Consider the following 15,932-nt stretch of genomic DNA (forward strand, 5'->3'; position numbering starts at 1 on the left):
GTACGCCCTAGTTGAGAATGGAAAAGTGATACGGCTTGTAGTTATATAGCACTAACATTAGTGTGCATGTTCAATATGTACTGTAGCATATCCGCTAAGCCCATCTGAACTGATCAAGTTTCACACCACGCCAAGATTTTGAGCGATTATCCGCGTTGACCTTCCGTCGACTTGCATATTTCAACTTTTCTTTTTCCCTCTTGAATTGTTTACTACTTTCATCATGCTTCGAAATTCATCTTGGCGTAAGTCCATTACCTTCACTCATAATTCGTCGTAGCTTCTCTTTTCAGTTGTACTAAATAAACCTTTTTCCTCTTGAAATATAGGTCTCGACGAAACCAACCTTGCCAACTTTGGCTCGGAACTAGAACGCGAGCATAGAAAAGAGCAAGGCTCGCTTGAAGAAGCCTGGAACTACGAAGACTCACCAGTTGGCAAAGAAATGTTCGTGTCTCAGAAAAATGATGATTTAGCTTGTAATCATAGCTACAAGGAGGCAACTACAAGCACCAGTAGCAGTGTCAGCGAAGCCTCGCTATATACTTGGTTGCTAACCCGTTGTGTGCACTCGTAGTGGCCTTTGGATTTGGCGAGTCCAGAACTTTTCATTAGTCACTGTACCTGAGAAGCAATATGGCCAGTTTTACCAAGGTATTTCGTTAATTTTTATTATGCTTTATTGGGTAATAATTTACTCAAAGTGTTATTCAACTCATAACATACAATAGGTGACAGTTATATTGTTCTTAAGGTGTGTAGATATTGAAGTTGCTGCCTTTATACAATTCGGGCACTGAAGATATGAGATTATGTCTCTGTGTGTGTATGTTATATAGACCACCAAGAAGGAGAACTCGGATGGACTTATTCACCATATCCACTTTTGGCTCGGTCGCGAAACCACACAGGTACGGAACATAAGGGGGAAAGATTCTAAGGCTGCTGATAGTAGGGTTTGTTTTAGTAATTCACAAAACATGATTTTATTCTACAGGACGAAGCCGGTACTGCTGCCTATAAAACCGTCGAACTGGATGACTGTAAGCATATATCTTTTCCCCCTCCTCATTGCTTATATATTTCTGGGCAGCTACTAACGCGCAAGAAAACAAACATAAACAACAGTCCTGGATACCCTAGCGACCCAGCATCGTGAAGTCCAGCGACGTGAATCGAGACTTTTTAAAAGTTACTTCAAAGCACTACGATATCTCCAAGGCGGCTTTGCCAGTGGTTTTAACCACGTGGAGGAGGAGGAAATCCCCAAGCGTCTCTTGCGTGTACACCGACCCTCTGAACTTGAGGGTACGCGTACCCAGAATGCCGTCGTCATTTCCGAGGTTCCTCTCAGCCACGAAAGCTTGCGATCCAAGGCCGTCTTCATTCTTGACACTGGCGACAAGATCTATCAATGGCAAGGAAGTGAGTCGCGCGGTATTGAAAAGGCAAAGGCTGCCGAGTATATCTCCCAGCTTATCAGTGAACGTGACGGCAAGGGCGAGATGGTCGTCATTGGTAAGATCTTTTCTTTTACATATGCAATAAATTTCTCCCAAAAATACTGCTATTACTATTCACTAATACGAATCAACAACTGGATTTTACAGAGCAAAACTCGGGTAGCGAATATGAATTCTGGGAAGCACTAGGCGACGAAGGCGAAGTTGTGGACGGTGATGAGGATGAAGAAGAGGAAGAAGCAAAGGAACTGGAAGAGAATTCTGTCAAGAAGCTGTTCGTCTTGAGAAAGTCGCATGCTTCGCTTGGTCTCAAACTCAAATTTGAGCTTGTGGCGGAAGACAAGATCACCAAGGATATGTTTGACACCAACCATGTTTATATTTTCGATGTCGGTCATCAGGTGTATGCTTGGTTTGGCCGCGAGGCTGGTCGTCGCGAACGACGTGCTGGCTTGCAGTACGCTCAAGACTATGTCAAAGATATCGAAAGATCTGCATTTACACCCATCTGTAAGATCGTAGAAGGTGGCGAGGATGAGCTTTTTGAATCATCGTTGGAAGGCTGGCAGGGCTGGTAAAAAACATGTGTATACGTGGTATAAAAACTCTATTCCACCTCTCCGTTGTATATTGTTGACCTCCTATAGTTATACGTGGTAACTGTTGAGAGGATGTTACTATACATTCATGTGTCAATGTATATCTGTTGTTTAAGAGTATATTCCCCTACCTGTGTTAGCAGAATAAAATATATCACTTCTCATTATGACCTTTTTGATGGAGTACATACATATGGTTGGGAAGACAGCTGCCAATACAAGGGACGTGTAATCCGTTTGTTTATTCTTTAGATATGATAGTAATATGTAAGTGGAGAATATCAGGGATTTATGTATTGTGTGTGTTTTTTCGTGGTACTGCGCTGGCGTTGTTTCTTGCGAACATCTTACAAGCATCGACGAAGAATCGTCTAATGAACCTATTCTAGCATGTTTTAATCTCTTGTCTAGAAAGCCTCAGAGCTATTTACAGTATCATAATTTTGTACTCACTGTTATAATTTGTCGAAGAATTATGTGTTTAGATGTGTAATAGCGAGTCTTTGTTTAACGATTCTACTTACCGGTGTTGGTTGTAAAAAATAAGAATATGTAACCAAGTTGAAGTGCGGAAACCTGGTTTGGGCCTGATTGCTGTGTATGATGTACATAAATGCAGGTAGAACACTGTTGTGATATTATGGGTTGTAGACCCCTGTTGCATCACGAGGTTGACCATCAAATAGTGATGTTGCAAATGGTTGTGTGTCATTTGTTGCGATTATGCTGTGCTGGCAGCGGCAGTCATGATGATATGATAACAGTTACGGGATAGGACCTGCTGCTACTCGGTGCTGTTGTGGTGGAAAAGGACGGTGTATTGTGATATTATTGTAAGATTCAGTGTGCAACTCATGCTTGTCAATCTTGTGTTTCTAGTTCGAAGTCATATTTGTTTTGTTTGATTGACGCATTGACGCGAGGATGTGTGGCCGATCCAATTGAAAACTGAAGTTTATTCATGTCTTCAAATATGATAGCGCGGGGCAACCTGCTCCGTCGGTCTTTACTTTTTTGTTCGGTTTTATTGTCGCTGTTCTTATGCTGGGTACTGAACTTTCGCGAATGCCACCTGAATCGCCATCTCCAAGATCTCAACAATCGTCGCCGACTCCAACGGCTACATCTCAACGCCCAACAGGGTACGCTGACGCAGCCCGCCGCTCCACCAGCACTAAAAACAGCAACCGGAAATCCATTTCCCCCAACACCTCCATCGTTTTATATAACGATCCCCATTACGACGCAATCCTGAACACCGACCCAGCCATGCTCGCCATCGCCCGATCGCAAAATCCCAACAGCATCATCTTCAACATGCAACAACTCTGCACCAGTTCCGAAGTAGAGGACATCCTCGTTGAACAACTCGGCACAGTCGTCGCCTTGTCGACTCGTCTAAGCTCACAGAAACAACTTCTCGTTGAAGCACTTTTCAAAACTGAAGAACAAAAGAAAAAGGCACTGGAATCGGGTGTCATAGTCAAAAATGAACGTATCCTAGGCCTACCCCGTGTAGCAGCCGATACCAACCTCGTTAAGATTAACTTGTATCAACTTCCAGTATGTGACCCAAATGAGTTAACTGAAGAACTTCGTTTAGCTTTGACGGCCTATGGTACGGTCGCTCAAATCCGAGCCTATGTCTCTCGCCAGAACCATGTTTTTAGGGGTGAGGCCACCGCATTACTCGATGTCTCACTTTACGAGAAAGCCCCGACAATCCGCCGTTATCTTCACCTCAATTCACCTTTCCCCTCTCGTGCCCTCGTCAGAGCGAAGGGAATGCCACCGTTCTGCGTCTATTGCAAGACCGAAGGCCATACTATCAATAAATGCAAACTCTTACACGAACAGCGACGACGATCGCCCACGGCTTGCACCAGCTGTAACACCATCGGTCATGTTAACGAAACTGATGTACGATGCATCAACCACCAAAGCCCCGACCCTACCCCCATCAACTCGGCGCCTGCTTCAGGAGCTGCGACTCCCATCCCTCCACCAACTCAACAGGAGCCTAAGACGTCGGACATCTATATGGCCGACCCCAAATCTGGCACCTCTGCTTGGGATAGCAAACATGCCCCCGCTACTACAGACGATGCAATGAACCGTTTCTCTTCGCCCAAACAATATGGTTCGCGCGATCCACTAGCCACCTCCCCCGTCACTGACTGGGCCGAAGACGCTCGCCTATATGAAGAACTCAACAATCGTCTGAAAGACATTTCTCAACAACAACAGCATCAACAACAACGAATCTCTCCGTCAACAACTGGTTCACCACAACAAGAGAACATCACTGGTACTGGCCGATCACCAACTCCACCGAATCAAACGCCTGTTGTGAGCAGCTTGGCCTCACCCCATAACCCCTCTCATGCTACTAACATGGAAATTGATCGGGAGTCTGCTTTTCAACCTCCCACTTCACCAAATAACACTGGCAATGCTGAACGCCGGTCTCATAGCGGGCGTCTTATCAAGACTCCCCCTCATCTTTCATCGTACATTTAAATGAGTGATACAACATCACAATCAATTTTCCTGGGCACTCTCAATGTGAGAGGCCTTCAAGGCATAGCTCGCACTGAATATAATCAAGAAAAAAACCCAAAAAAACACTTATTAAGATACTTACGCTCCTCTTCCCCCTCCCCTCCCCTTCATATATTAGCTATTCAAGAACACAACGTGACTCCCCCCTACTACCATAATATAGATTTACACCTCCAATCCCATCAATCCCTTTGGACCCCTCACTGTGCACTCTTTAGTTTAGACTCCAACATCCAATTACATCTCGTTAATAGCTACCTCTCTGGCCGTGTCTTACTGGCTCGGGTAACGTATACCAACAACACCATCGATCCCTTCTACATCATCTGCATCTATGCTCCAGCAACATATTCACCACGCCGGCAATTCTACCACGAATTAAGCACCACCTGGTCCACTATTGCCAGCACCAGCATTCTCCGTCGCTGTTTCCTCATGGGCGACTTTAACCTTCAACTGCATCGACACACCAACCATTGTTCAGCCTGGCGCGACATTATCTCTCAACATTTTACCGATTGCATCACAGAACCGGGAGACAAACCACTCCCAACTTTTAGGAGCCACTGCGCCCGCACCACCATCGATTACATATTTCGCAGCTCTGAATTAATTTCAACTACACCCAACGTGCATTACCTCAACTCATCTGAGTGGACTGATCACTGTTTGGTAACCACAGCCTTACCCCTCCCCTTCAGAACAGGCCCAGGAAACTGGCGCCTCCACCCTCATTACCTCACCCACGATGACTATGTTGAGAAACTAGACCACTTGTTTGATGTTATTCAAAATGATCCAACCACTAACAATCACAGTCCGCAAGATCAATGGGACAACCTCAAAGCAGCTGTAAAGCAACTTAGCATCACCTATGGGCGCCACCTGAAACGCTCTCATCAACAAACCCAACATCTATACCGTGAACGTCTTCGAATCCTTCGGAAACAACAACCAAATCGAGACCGCCTACAAGCAATCGAGTCAACCATCGCCTCAAAACAGCTAGACGACATGGCCACCCTGGCCCTCCGAGCCAAACAACGCTGGCAGGAACAGGGTGAACGCAGTACGAAGTATTTCTACCGAGTTTTAAATCAACGCCAACAAAAACAATATATGCCGCATTTACGAGAAACAGCTACATCTACAACCTTCTTCACCACCCCCGAGACTATGTTACACCATGCACACAGTTTTTATGCACGGCTGTATACACCTGACCCCATCGACCAAGCCGCCATTGACGAGCTACTCTCCAACATACCCGCCGACGTACACTTCACCTCATCAACAATCAACTTTACTTAACCCAATATCCATTGACACACTTGTCACGCAACTTAAGCATACCCCAAAGAACTCCAGCCCGGGAATGGATGGTCTTCCATTTGTTTTCTGGCAGCACGCACTTACTCATCCATATGTCGCCCAGCTCGCAGTACAAGTCTACAACGAAGCACTGTCCACAGCCACGTTTCCAACCTCCTGGCGGCAAACCACCCTGGTCCTGCTGCCAAAAAAAGGGGATACATCTCTCCTCAAAAACTGGCGCCCAATATCACTAATCAACTGCGACGCCAAGCTACTGACCAAAATCATCTCTAGGCGTATGCCCTTGAATACTCTCGTTAACCCTCTTCAAACTGGTTTTATGTCTGGCCGGTCAATTGCCGATAATGGTTTTCTTGCCCGTCTGGTAATGTCGCATGCCTCACTTCAACAGCATCCTGGTGTCGCCATGCTTCTTGATCAAGAAAAAGCATACGACCGTATCCATCCACATTATCTGCAACAAGTCTTGCAGAATTTTGGTTTGCCCAATCCATTGATTTCCTGTTTACATTCCCTGTATTACCCTACAAATGTTCACATCAATATTAATGGTCATATTTCCCACCCTTCGCCCAAGGTCGCGGCCTGCGGCAAGGCGACCCACTATCCCCTCTCCTATTTAATTTAGCATTTGAACCTTGTCTACGTTCTATTCTATCTTCACCACTACTCACTGGTTTTTCTTTCTCTCCTATTAGGCACCTTCGTCTCGAAAACTCTCTCCCTGCTCCTCCGCCGTTAAAACTCTTAGCCTATGCCGATGATCTTCTCGTTTTTCTTCCAGTACCTCAGGAATTGTCAGCACTCCTCAACATCCTTGATACATACGGTCGCGCCTCGAACAGCCGGGTTAACATTGACAAAACAGAAGTCGTATCTCTTTCTGGTGCCCCACTCCCGGAGTGGATGCCGGCTCTTGCAGACATCGGAATAAACGCAATCCACGATCGTACCTCTGCCCAAGCCATCCGCTACCTTGGCTACCCACTTAGTTCTCATCCTAAACAGCTAGAAGCCTTCCTCGACAACATCATCAACAAAATACAACGACATTGTCAACTCATCCGGCAACGTAAACTTTCAATCCGAGGTCAAGGCATGGTCTTAAACTCACTCATCCTCAGCAGGCTGTGGCACGTTCTCACTGTCACGGCGGTGCCTTCATCCTTCTTTCGACGAGTTCGTACGGTCGCCCGCGAATTTCTCTCCGTTGGTTACCCAAAAACTGCTTGGTCGACCCTATGTCAACCGCGATCCAAAGGTGGTCTTGGTCTCCTCGACCCCGCCATCCAACAACTTGCACTCCAATCACGATGGATACACGGAATTTTCAGTAGTACCTCCCCCCCTCTTATCTCGTTTTATATCCTTTATGAAGTTATGCAACACTCCAAGTCACCTTCTATATTCCATGCTTTCTTCACCAGCCAACCTATATCGCTCTTTCCCCAACTACTCCATCCCATCATCAAAGCTTGTCATTCGCTTATCCCCCTCACTTTTTTCCACAAACCCCTACACATTACCCCTGGAACAGCTCTTGTTATTCCCCTCAGACTCTTGCTATTACCCTCATCTTCGATTCCTGTATCCACGCGCGCATTAGCTAAGCTTCATCTATTCGATCTTTTTGTCTTTGACCCTGGCGGATTTTTACGTGTTCGTCACAACAATGAAATCGACAACCACCGCAACACCGTCTTGGCCCTCAAACGGGCCTTTCTGTCTTCACAACTCCTATTTCCGGAATGGCTGGTGGCATTGCTCTCCCCCACCGCCTTTTCTATACCATCACATTGTATAGCAGAGGAACCCCTCGCCAATGCAATCCGTTTCACAAATCTACGCTCAATCGATCACCTATCAACCGCTACTCTACGCCGCACCATCCAAGCCCCCAATCCCGATCCCACCTCTGTCACGACCATCCCAGCCCGCAGCTGGCTCAAATTCTGGCGTGCGCCGATCCCCCACAACACACGTACGGTTTGGTGGCGCCTTCTCCACAAACATATCCCCACGCGCAGTCTTCTTAATAGACATATGCCAGCAATCGTTTCTTCGGATCGATGTCCAATCTGCAATTCTCATGTCGACACTATTGACCATTTCTTTGTCTCCTGTCCTATCAAGCTGCGAGTGTGGCGTATCATCTGTCAACAAACCAACTGTGATTGGAGTACTACTGAGATCATACAATACCTCACCACCCTCCAACCCCCCACCCGTACACATCATCCACTCTCCGACACTACGATCAGCATTGTAATTCATAGCATCTGGTGCCACCATTGGCGCTTTGTTTTTGACCAGCAACGGTTCCGAGCCGGCGTCGTCGCCAAGAATGCCCGATATCACTTAGCCGAGTTCACGAGGAGCATGGGAGTGCAATCTTCGGACGAGGAGTGAACCTTCTACCAGCTTAGTCTTCCACTTTAGTATTCTATATAATTTCCCCATTATTCTTCTTTATGTTTAAATTTTCAATTACAGGGCGTACCATTTTGGTTCCCCGTCATCAATAAAGTATACAAAAAAAAAAAAAAGCTGTTCTTATGCTATCCAGTTGACGATCAGACGAATAAAGAAATGAAATCATCAAATGACGGGTACCCTATTAACGTGTGTCCTGACAGTGAGTATATGCAATAATGCGTGTTGAACTCTCTGTTCTCGTTCTTCTGTTAACGAAGTATGGCATCTCGCATTGTTTATAATTGCCGTTTCTATGTAGCAGCTTATTTTAAAATGCCTACTATAGTTGGTTTGCCCAAAAACTCACTCCATAATGCGAAGTTCATCCTCCTCCGGCACTCTCAACAAATCCTTCAGTATACTACTTCCTGATTTACTATCTTGAATATACTTGCTATCTACATAGCTCGTGTATGAACTGTTTTGTCTAAACACATTCAAATATGAGTTTTTACCCTACTTAACTAGTATTACAGTAATAGTATTGGTTGATCGATTATGAGGAGCAATGGAAATAACTGATTAGCTCATACCATTACATTGTCTTTGACTTCTCATATGAGAAGCGGGAACTATTGGAATACACACACACACAGACCAGTTGTGCGGGTTAGGTATTAAGCTAAATTCTGGTTTTCAGCTTAAAGCGTCTATCTCATATTAACCGTATTCACACAAGTTGCAATCTGCTACATGTGATTATTTTGTCGCATTGTCTCTACGGATAACAATTTTTCCGCAGCGGCGATTCGGTTCTTCCACAGGCTCTCCGCGCCCTTGTTCTTTTCTTTTCTATTCTCATTTCTTTCATTTCTTTGTTTTCTCGTGTCCGATTGACATACTCGATATCAGCAATGTTTTCATCCATTGTTGATCAAAATTTAACACCAGAAAAGTTAGCGAATCTTAAATATTACAAGTATAATGCAGTGGATAAATCTTTGCTGTCTCGATATCTGCTACGGCACTACTGGGATTGGGCCAGCGACTTCTTCCCAAAGAGTATGGCGTAAGGATTCACAAAACACTAGAAACGCTAAACATCCCGTATACACACACACACGCGTTAAGAGAAAACTTGGAGATTTACATGAAATTACTTCTTCTTTTAATTACAAGTATAGTCCCAACCTTATCACCTTAACTGGATTTATGTTTATTTTGTTTAACGTGGCTTTAGCATGGTACCTGGCGCCGACTTTGGACATAGACGAAGATCCACCCCGATGGATTTATCTCAGCTACGCTGCTGGAATCTGGCTTTATTCTACATTCGATAACGTCGACGGACGACAAGCACGACGTACAAACAGCTCAAGCCCCCTTGGTGAATTGTTTGATCATGGCTGCGACGCTTTAAACACGATTTTTTCGTCAGTAATTCAAGCAGGTGCGCTTGGATCCGGACATTCTCGTGCAACAGTGCTGCTATGCTTGATTGAGGCTTTTGGGTTCTATCTGTCCACTCAGGAAGAGTACCATACTGGTGTATTGTACTTGGGCTATGTAAATGCACCAACTGAAGGGATTGTCCTTGCACTAGTAGTTTTTACGATTTCCGGTATCTTTGGCAAGTATATCACCTTACAATTTTCAACAAAAGCGTGCAAATACGCGAGATTTATTATATACAGTAATCATTTGACTGATCCCGAATTTCCATGATGATGCTTCTACATTATATTAGGCCCTGCCATTTGGCGTACCCCAGTAGGTCATATTATTCCGTATCTGCCCCCACCGATCGCTTCCATGTCTTTCTCACATGGCTGGATTGCTCTTGTGGGCTCGTTCCTTGTGACCACCCACGTTCCATTATGGTATGTATTGATGCTGCTGATTGGTTTTCAAGGATTTGTGGTGAGCGAATGCCGAAATACTGTATTAATTTTATGTCACTGTAACAACAATCAAAATAAGCTTCTACGCAATGTATAAAGCTTGCCGTAAGCAGGGCAAGCCTTTCCTATCAACTGTCACCGCAGAATGCGTACCAATAGCGGTATACTGTTCTGCAGTGTATGCATGGTGCATGTCGCCTCACTCATTTATTCTGTCGCATCACTACCTTGTCCCTTATTTTGTTGCTATTGGCATTGTATTTGGTCGCATGGCATCGAAAATTATTTTGGCTCATCTGACGAGATCTGCTTTTCCTAAGTTCACCATACTATTGGTCCCATTGGTGCTTGGTGCTGTTGTCGTGAACTTACCAAACATTCCTGGCATGTATGTATCTTTTAATAATATATGTATATATCTTCATTACATGATTACGAGATGCATCATAGCAAATACAAGCGCTACTCACAGTTCCGAACATATTATGTACAATGCATATTTAGACCCGAGCTGCTTACCCCTCAATTCGAGTTAACTTATATATATTGCTTATTAATATTTGCAACCGTTGTTTACTTGCGATGGGCCGTTGCTGTCATTAATGCCTTCTGTTCATACCTTGGTATCCGATGCTTTACTATTACAACGAAGAAGCCGCAGTCCAAGGCAAATTAAATTAATCATACTATCCATCCCCCTTTTCCCCCGTGAAACATATTATATAACGTAGCACCAGCAAGTATTCGATGTACAAATCTATTGAACAATCACAGGATGTATATGTAGCCCACACATCATACTGTATCCCATCCCTTTTTCCCCTTTTAAATATTTTTAAAGGTGTTTCATTTATAAGTGCTTCCTTAATGTGTATAATACATGTTATCAGCATGTACATGTGTGGATTACGATTGTTACATTTGTTTTATATACAAGGACACATTATATTTGTTGTCGAATGCTCTTTATAACCAGTCTTTCGAAGACATATTAGCGCGGGAATCTTCTTTGGGGGAAAAGTCTCCTTCGTCATATTCTGCGATAGATCCACTGCCAGGATCACGGATTGAAATGGCGGTAGAGTGAAAGCTAGGTTGTTCTTCGAAACTGTTATTGGCGTTGTTTTCAGTAGTGTCTGCCGTTTCCGCTAGCTCTTCATTGACATAGTCTTCCAATATGTCGGTTCTGTTGCGCAAATCAAATATATTGTCCGTATCATCTACACTCGAAGAGATGGATGTGTACTGATCACTCAATAGTGCTTTTTCAATCAATTCTCGAATAAAATTGTCCGACTTGGGGTTGCGTAATGCCTGAAAGTATTCACATCATGATTAGATACTGTATAGGCCAAATAATGGTGTTGACGGATATTTTTCGTGTTCATCATTACATCTCACAATACCTTGTAATATTCGATAAGTGCTTTTCCCACTTTGCCTTGAATATGGTTTATCAATCCTATAGCGGCGTGCACATCAGAGTTCTGTGGGTTTTTGTCTAGAGCTAGGCGGAAACATTTCAAGGCACGGTCATATTTTCTATAGTCAAAGAAAAAATTATTAGTCTACCAAAATAACAGTAGCTAAGGGAGTTTACTTTATTGCACGCTCTGCGAAATAACCTCATTCGTCTGTATACATGGCCGAAATTAGCCCACAATCTCTCCCAAAGGTTGCTGAGAGGACTCTGACGATCTTTAGCCAATTTTAATGCATTTCGTAGGTGATCAAGTGCTTGTGGATACCTGAGTTTTATTTTTTGTGAGCTGAAATACACACACACATACACACACAGATATGTACATATACAAGAACAACATAAAGGGACTTGTAAACTTACTCTGCCTTTCGATAATGGTATGTTGCTATTTCGTTCAACAGGAAAGGATCGCTTTTGCATTTACTGGAGCTTTTCTTCAGATACTCAAAAGCAGCATCCAGCATGTTTTGCTCCATGTATTGCACGCCAATGTACATGTAAGGAAGGTGTGATCTAATACTCATTTTTCCATGTGAGCTGCACGTACATTACAAGATACACATTTTTGTTGATATTGAGACTGTTCGCTTGTTTACCCTGGTATTAGTTTGCTGCACATAGCGTATGCACTTATTGCTTGGTCGTGATCTTTTTCAGCAGCAAATGCATGCCCATAGCCAAGCCAGGAGTCTTCAAAGTACTGATCGATAGCAGTTGCTTGACTAAATATAATATCGTTAAAAAAATCAGAGTCGTATGAGCACTCGTATTGAGGGAAACGGAGTACAGAGGACAGCTATACCTAAAATAGCGACGTGCTTCTGGATATTTATCAATGTAAAGATAATACATGCCAACAGCATGCCACGTCACTGCCTTGTCGTTTAGCCTGTCTACCAATTCTTGGGCCAAAGTATACAGTTCGTCTTTCATCTTTAGCTCGTATAAGCACGTAATGTATGATGGTATCGATTTTGTATAAAGAGCATCTTCTTTCCGTATTCTAGAATTAACATGGATCATTGTTTTAAGTGAGTATAACCAGGAAAAATATATCAACAACTAATTCAGCAGATTTGGCACGTACTCTTGGCATATGCTTAAGCATTCTTCGTATTTGCATTCTGCCAGTAATGTCCGTGCTGTACTATGCATAACATCGAGACTCCTTTTCAAACCGAATTCTGTCTCTGCTTCCTTTTGCTTTTGCTGGATATCCTCCGTGTGCGAATACTAATGGTATAAACGCGAGCAATCAGTTTTAGGACGAAATCTCCCTAAACAATTAATCGAGATGGGTTGCTTCTTACTCTTTTTAACTGGATCATATAAAGTGATCGAAACAGATCTGCATCGGATAAACCACAGTGTTCTTCGTAGGGTAAGGTCGATATAAAGTCCCATTCTAGAAAACATGTACTGTTGGTTTTCAAGCATCTTGGAGTAGACATAACAATAAAGCAGACATGTGCACTCACCGGCTTTTTCTTCCAGCATATTGTATTCAATCAGGGCATCCAATGCCTAAAAAAGTAGCAGGCATGTTAGCATGAAATTTATGCTAGACAGCACTATGCAGAATAATTCGAACTCACATCGTAACACTTGACGTCAACACGAAGTGCTTCTTTGAAACAATTCTTAGCCTTTTCGATCTCTCTCAGTTGCAAGTACGCTGTTCCTCGGGCATAGCACATCATAGATTCTAACTATATACACTATTGCATCAGAAGAGATACTTTCGATTTTTCAAACTGCTAGTGAGGTTGACTTATAATCTTACCTTAATAAGCCCGTCGCTTGCTCCGCGTCTTGAGTCTTCGTACCACCATATATGCGCATGTGCATTTTTGTCGGCGAATGGGTTGTCAGGTCCCAAATAATCCAAAGCATCATGCCAGTTCTCCAGTCCAATCTGCTCAAACGATATCAAGCTATTATTCATTGTTTTCTCTATGCTCAAGTCCATTGTCCGGCACCAGGAACACACCCTCTCTTACCGCACATAATCCGGCCAGGTATCGACATTGAACGCTTTTGTTTAATGTTTTCTTTTTGTTAAGCAGATCCAATGCTCTTTCATATTCGTGTGATTGGTAATACGCTTGAGCAAGAAAATACACGTCGTTAAAGTCATCTATTTTTTTTTGGTTTTATGTTTTGACAAGAGACCGACACAAGCATATATCCATTTATTATTAGTATTTTATATACGTTGACATCCTATATTTCATACTGAATTCACTCTACCTGAGATAGCACACACTTTCTCGGCAAAGAATGTCGCAGCTTTAGTGAGGTGTTGATGAGCGGCGTCTTGTCGTAGATACCGCAATCGATCTTCACGTGTATAGTTTCCTTGGTAAGAATGTTCTTGCAAATTCTGTAATAGCCCTCGATGCATGCGCATCGGCGAAGCATACTGGTAGTTGGATGCATCTGTTGCTAAAGACAAACTTTGTCTTGTATGTGTCGAAAATGGCATACGTAGTGGCGAATCTTCCACTTGCGGGTCGCTTAACATAGAGTGCAATTCACTGGTGTTGTGATTGTTGCGTGTGATCGGGGAAGCGGATATTTCGCGTAGATTTGATAGGCTGCCATCGCCACCACCAGGACTACCGGTTAGTATTCGCGAGGTAGGTGAAGTCAGTTCAAAGGAATCTGCTCGTAAGGGTGAATTCTGAGGACGATTTCGAGGCTGCATTGATGGTAATCACTAACAAAGAATATAAAACGTATGCGCGGCGTGCACAGGCACAAAATATAGTTCTGGGTTTACAATGACCTTGCTGGGTTGCACTACGATCACTTTTATTATGCATGTTGCTGCTCATTTCTGAATTGTTACTAATAGCTACAGACGATCATCTAGCACGTCTGAATGGTGTATAGTCAAGCAACTACTGATTCTGCTCGTAGACAATTTGCGAGCGCGGTCGTTGTCTACAGCTTATATGTGGAACTTTGTGAGCAGATCCCAGTCATTGTGAAAGAATTTATTACATTGTGTCGGCCTTTTTATATAATGTTTCTTTCTGTAGAGACATTACTGTAGAGACATTACTTTGGACAGAGCGCAGTATCATACTCCCCAACCCATATAAAAATTCTAGAGCAAACATCCAGAAAAATTCGCATGTAAGAAGACATAGTTGTACTTACAATACTGTATGATCTACAGTAATGCTAAAAACAATACACTTTCTCTGTCATCTGTTATTCTGCGGTATGTACATAATATGATCTATCATCCACCGCTTAAAATGAAATGTGTTATCAGATATGTATATAAGGGCTTTGCTTACTCTTTTTAGTAAACACCCTCACTTATGATAGTAAAGTGTTCAAATTGGCTACTATGCAAGTAGCTGAAGTAAGATGTATAGTTATCTCCAACGTAGCCAATATGAGTCTAGGTAAGGAGCTCACTAACATTGATTTTGTTGTTCTTCCAGGTTCTTATAATCATTCTACTTTGAATTACTTGTTTTCCTACAATTAAAAGTCTTCTTTTTCAAAGCCAACGAGGAATATCGTATCTGGGAGAAAAATTCCGTACTATCATAATGGTGCCAAATCTCTGAATCTTTAGCACACAAGAGACGTATCGACCCTACTCAAGGGAACGGCCACTTTCTGGAGAGAAAATCTCAAAAGACTCGATTCGTCATTATAAAACTACCATCTGCAGTACCAGTGCAAGTACTACTAAGATGTACTGATAATTTTAGTGTAGGGTGTTGAGGAAGCGATGTACCTTTGGATCTAAAATGTGAAAAAAAAACATGCCGCTAACCTGGAAAGCCAGTACCACTGCTGGGCTTAAGTTCGCAGAAAGATGGGCGATCCCCAAGGAATTCTATAAACATCGAATGGCAGGTAAGACTGCTTTATGAAGTATATGATTGACCATCTTCGAACTCATGGAGTATCTGGGACCATGGATTCAACGGTCATGTTAAATAGCTTCCTGACACCATTGACAAAGTAAGAAAGTACAAGCCGTGCGACGTTTACAACATGGACGAAAATCGCTCTCTTATACTCCAAACCTTCTCTTATAACTATTATGGGTATAAAACGCATTGAAGGGATGAAGCAAGACAAGTCAAGAATGACTGTTGCCTTGACGGTGAACGCGGATGGAAGTGAAATCCGTGAGCCGTTGATA

At 43.2% G+C, this 15,932-nt stretch overlaps 4 protein-coding genes across 4 annotated transcripts; 3 read left to right on the plus strand and 1 right to left on the minus strand.

Annotated features, from left to right (window-relative positions):
• Positions 1-223: 223 nt before the first annotated feature.
• Positions 224-2,041, plus strand: BDB00DRAFT_884323 (uncharacterized protein; the record flags this gene model as incomplete). The annotated part of the gene is made up of 6 exons (XM_053128318.1): positions 224-245; positions 330-447; positions 578-686; positions 840-894; positions 1,129-1,425; positions 1,653-2,041. The coding sequence occupies 6 exons, from the start codon at positions 224-226 to the stop codon at positions 2,039-2,041; spliced, it is 990 nt and encodes a 329-aa protein (XP_052976248.1).
• Positions 2,042-4,747: 2,706 nt separating this feature from the next.
• BDB00DRAFT_749805 (uncharacterized protein) lies at positions 4,748-5,674 on the plus strand (the record flags this gene model as incomplete). Its single annotated transcript, XM_053118595.1, has 1 exon — positions 4,748-5,674. A coding segment is annotated over one exon (927 nt), but the record flags the coding sequence as incomplete, so codon positions are not given.
• A 3,570-nt stretch (positions 5,675-9,244) lies between these two features.
• On the plus strand, positions 9,245-11,116 carry BDB00DRAFT_947157 (CDP-alcohol phosphatidyltransferase-domain-containing protein). Its single transcript, XM_053129529.1, has 5 exons — positions 9,245-9,443; positions 9,559-10,004; positions 10,122-10,254; positions 10,355-10,663; positions 10,780-11,116. Exons 1-5 carry the CDS (start codon positions 9,289-9,291, stop codon positions 10,949-10,951), a joined length of 1,215 nt encoding a protein of 404 aa, XP_052976250.1. The 5' UTR covers positions 9,245-9,288; the 3' UTR covers positions 10,952-11,116.
• Positions 11,117-14,494, minus strand: BDB00DRAFT_840367 (uncharacterized protein). The gene is made up of 13 exons (XM_053124760.1): positions 14,009-14,494; positions 13,759-13,895; positions 13,542-13,673; positions 13,354-13,467; positions 13,237-13,282; positions 13,069-13,163; positions 12,846-12,991; positions 12,561-12,761; positions 12,355-12,480; positions 12,119-12,271; positions 11,901-12,023; positions 11,682-11,817; positions 11,117-11,589 (listed from the first exon to the last, which is right to left on the minus strand). The coding sequence occupies exons 1-13, from the start codon at positions 14,463-14,465 to the stop codon at positions 11,242-11,244; spliced, it is 2,214 nt and encodes a 737-aa protein (XP_052976251.1). The 5' UTR covers positions 14,466-14,494; the 3' UTR covers positions 11,117-11,241.
• Between the last annotated feature and the right edge of the window lie 1,438 nt (positions 14,495-15,932).

This window comes from Zychaea mexicana (assembly GCF_025766255.1).
Source record: "Zychaea mexicana strain RSA 1403 chromosome Unknown BDB00scaffold_78, whole genome shotgun sequence".
Taxonomy (NCBI): domain Eukaryota; kingdom Fungi; phylum Mucoromycota; class Mucoromycetes; order Mucorales; family Lichtheimiaceae; genus Zychaea; species Zychaea mexicana.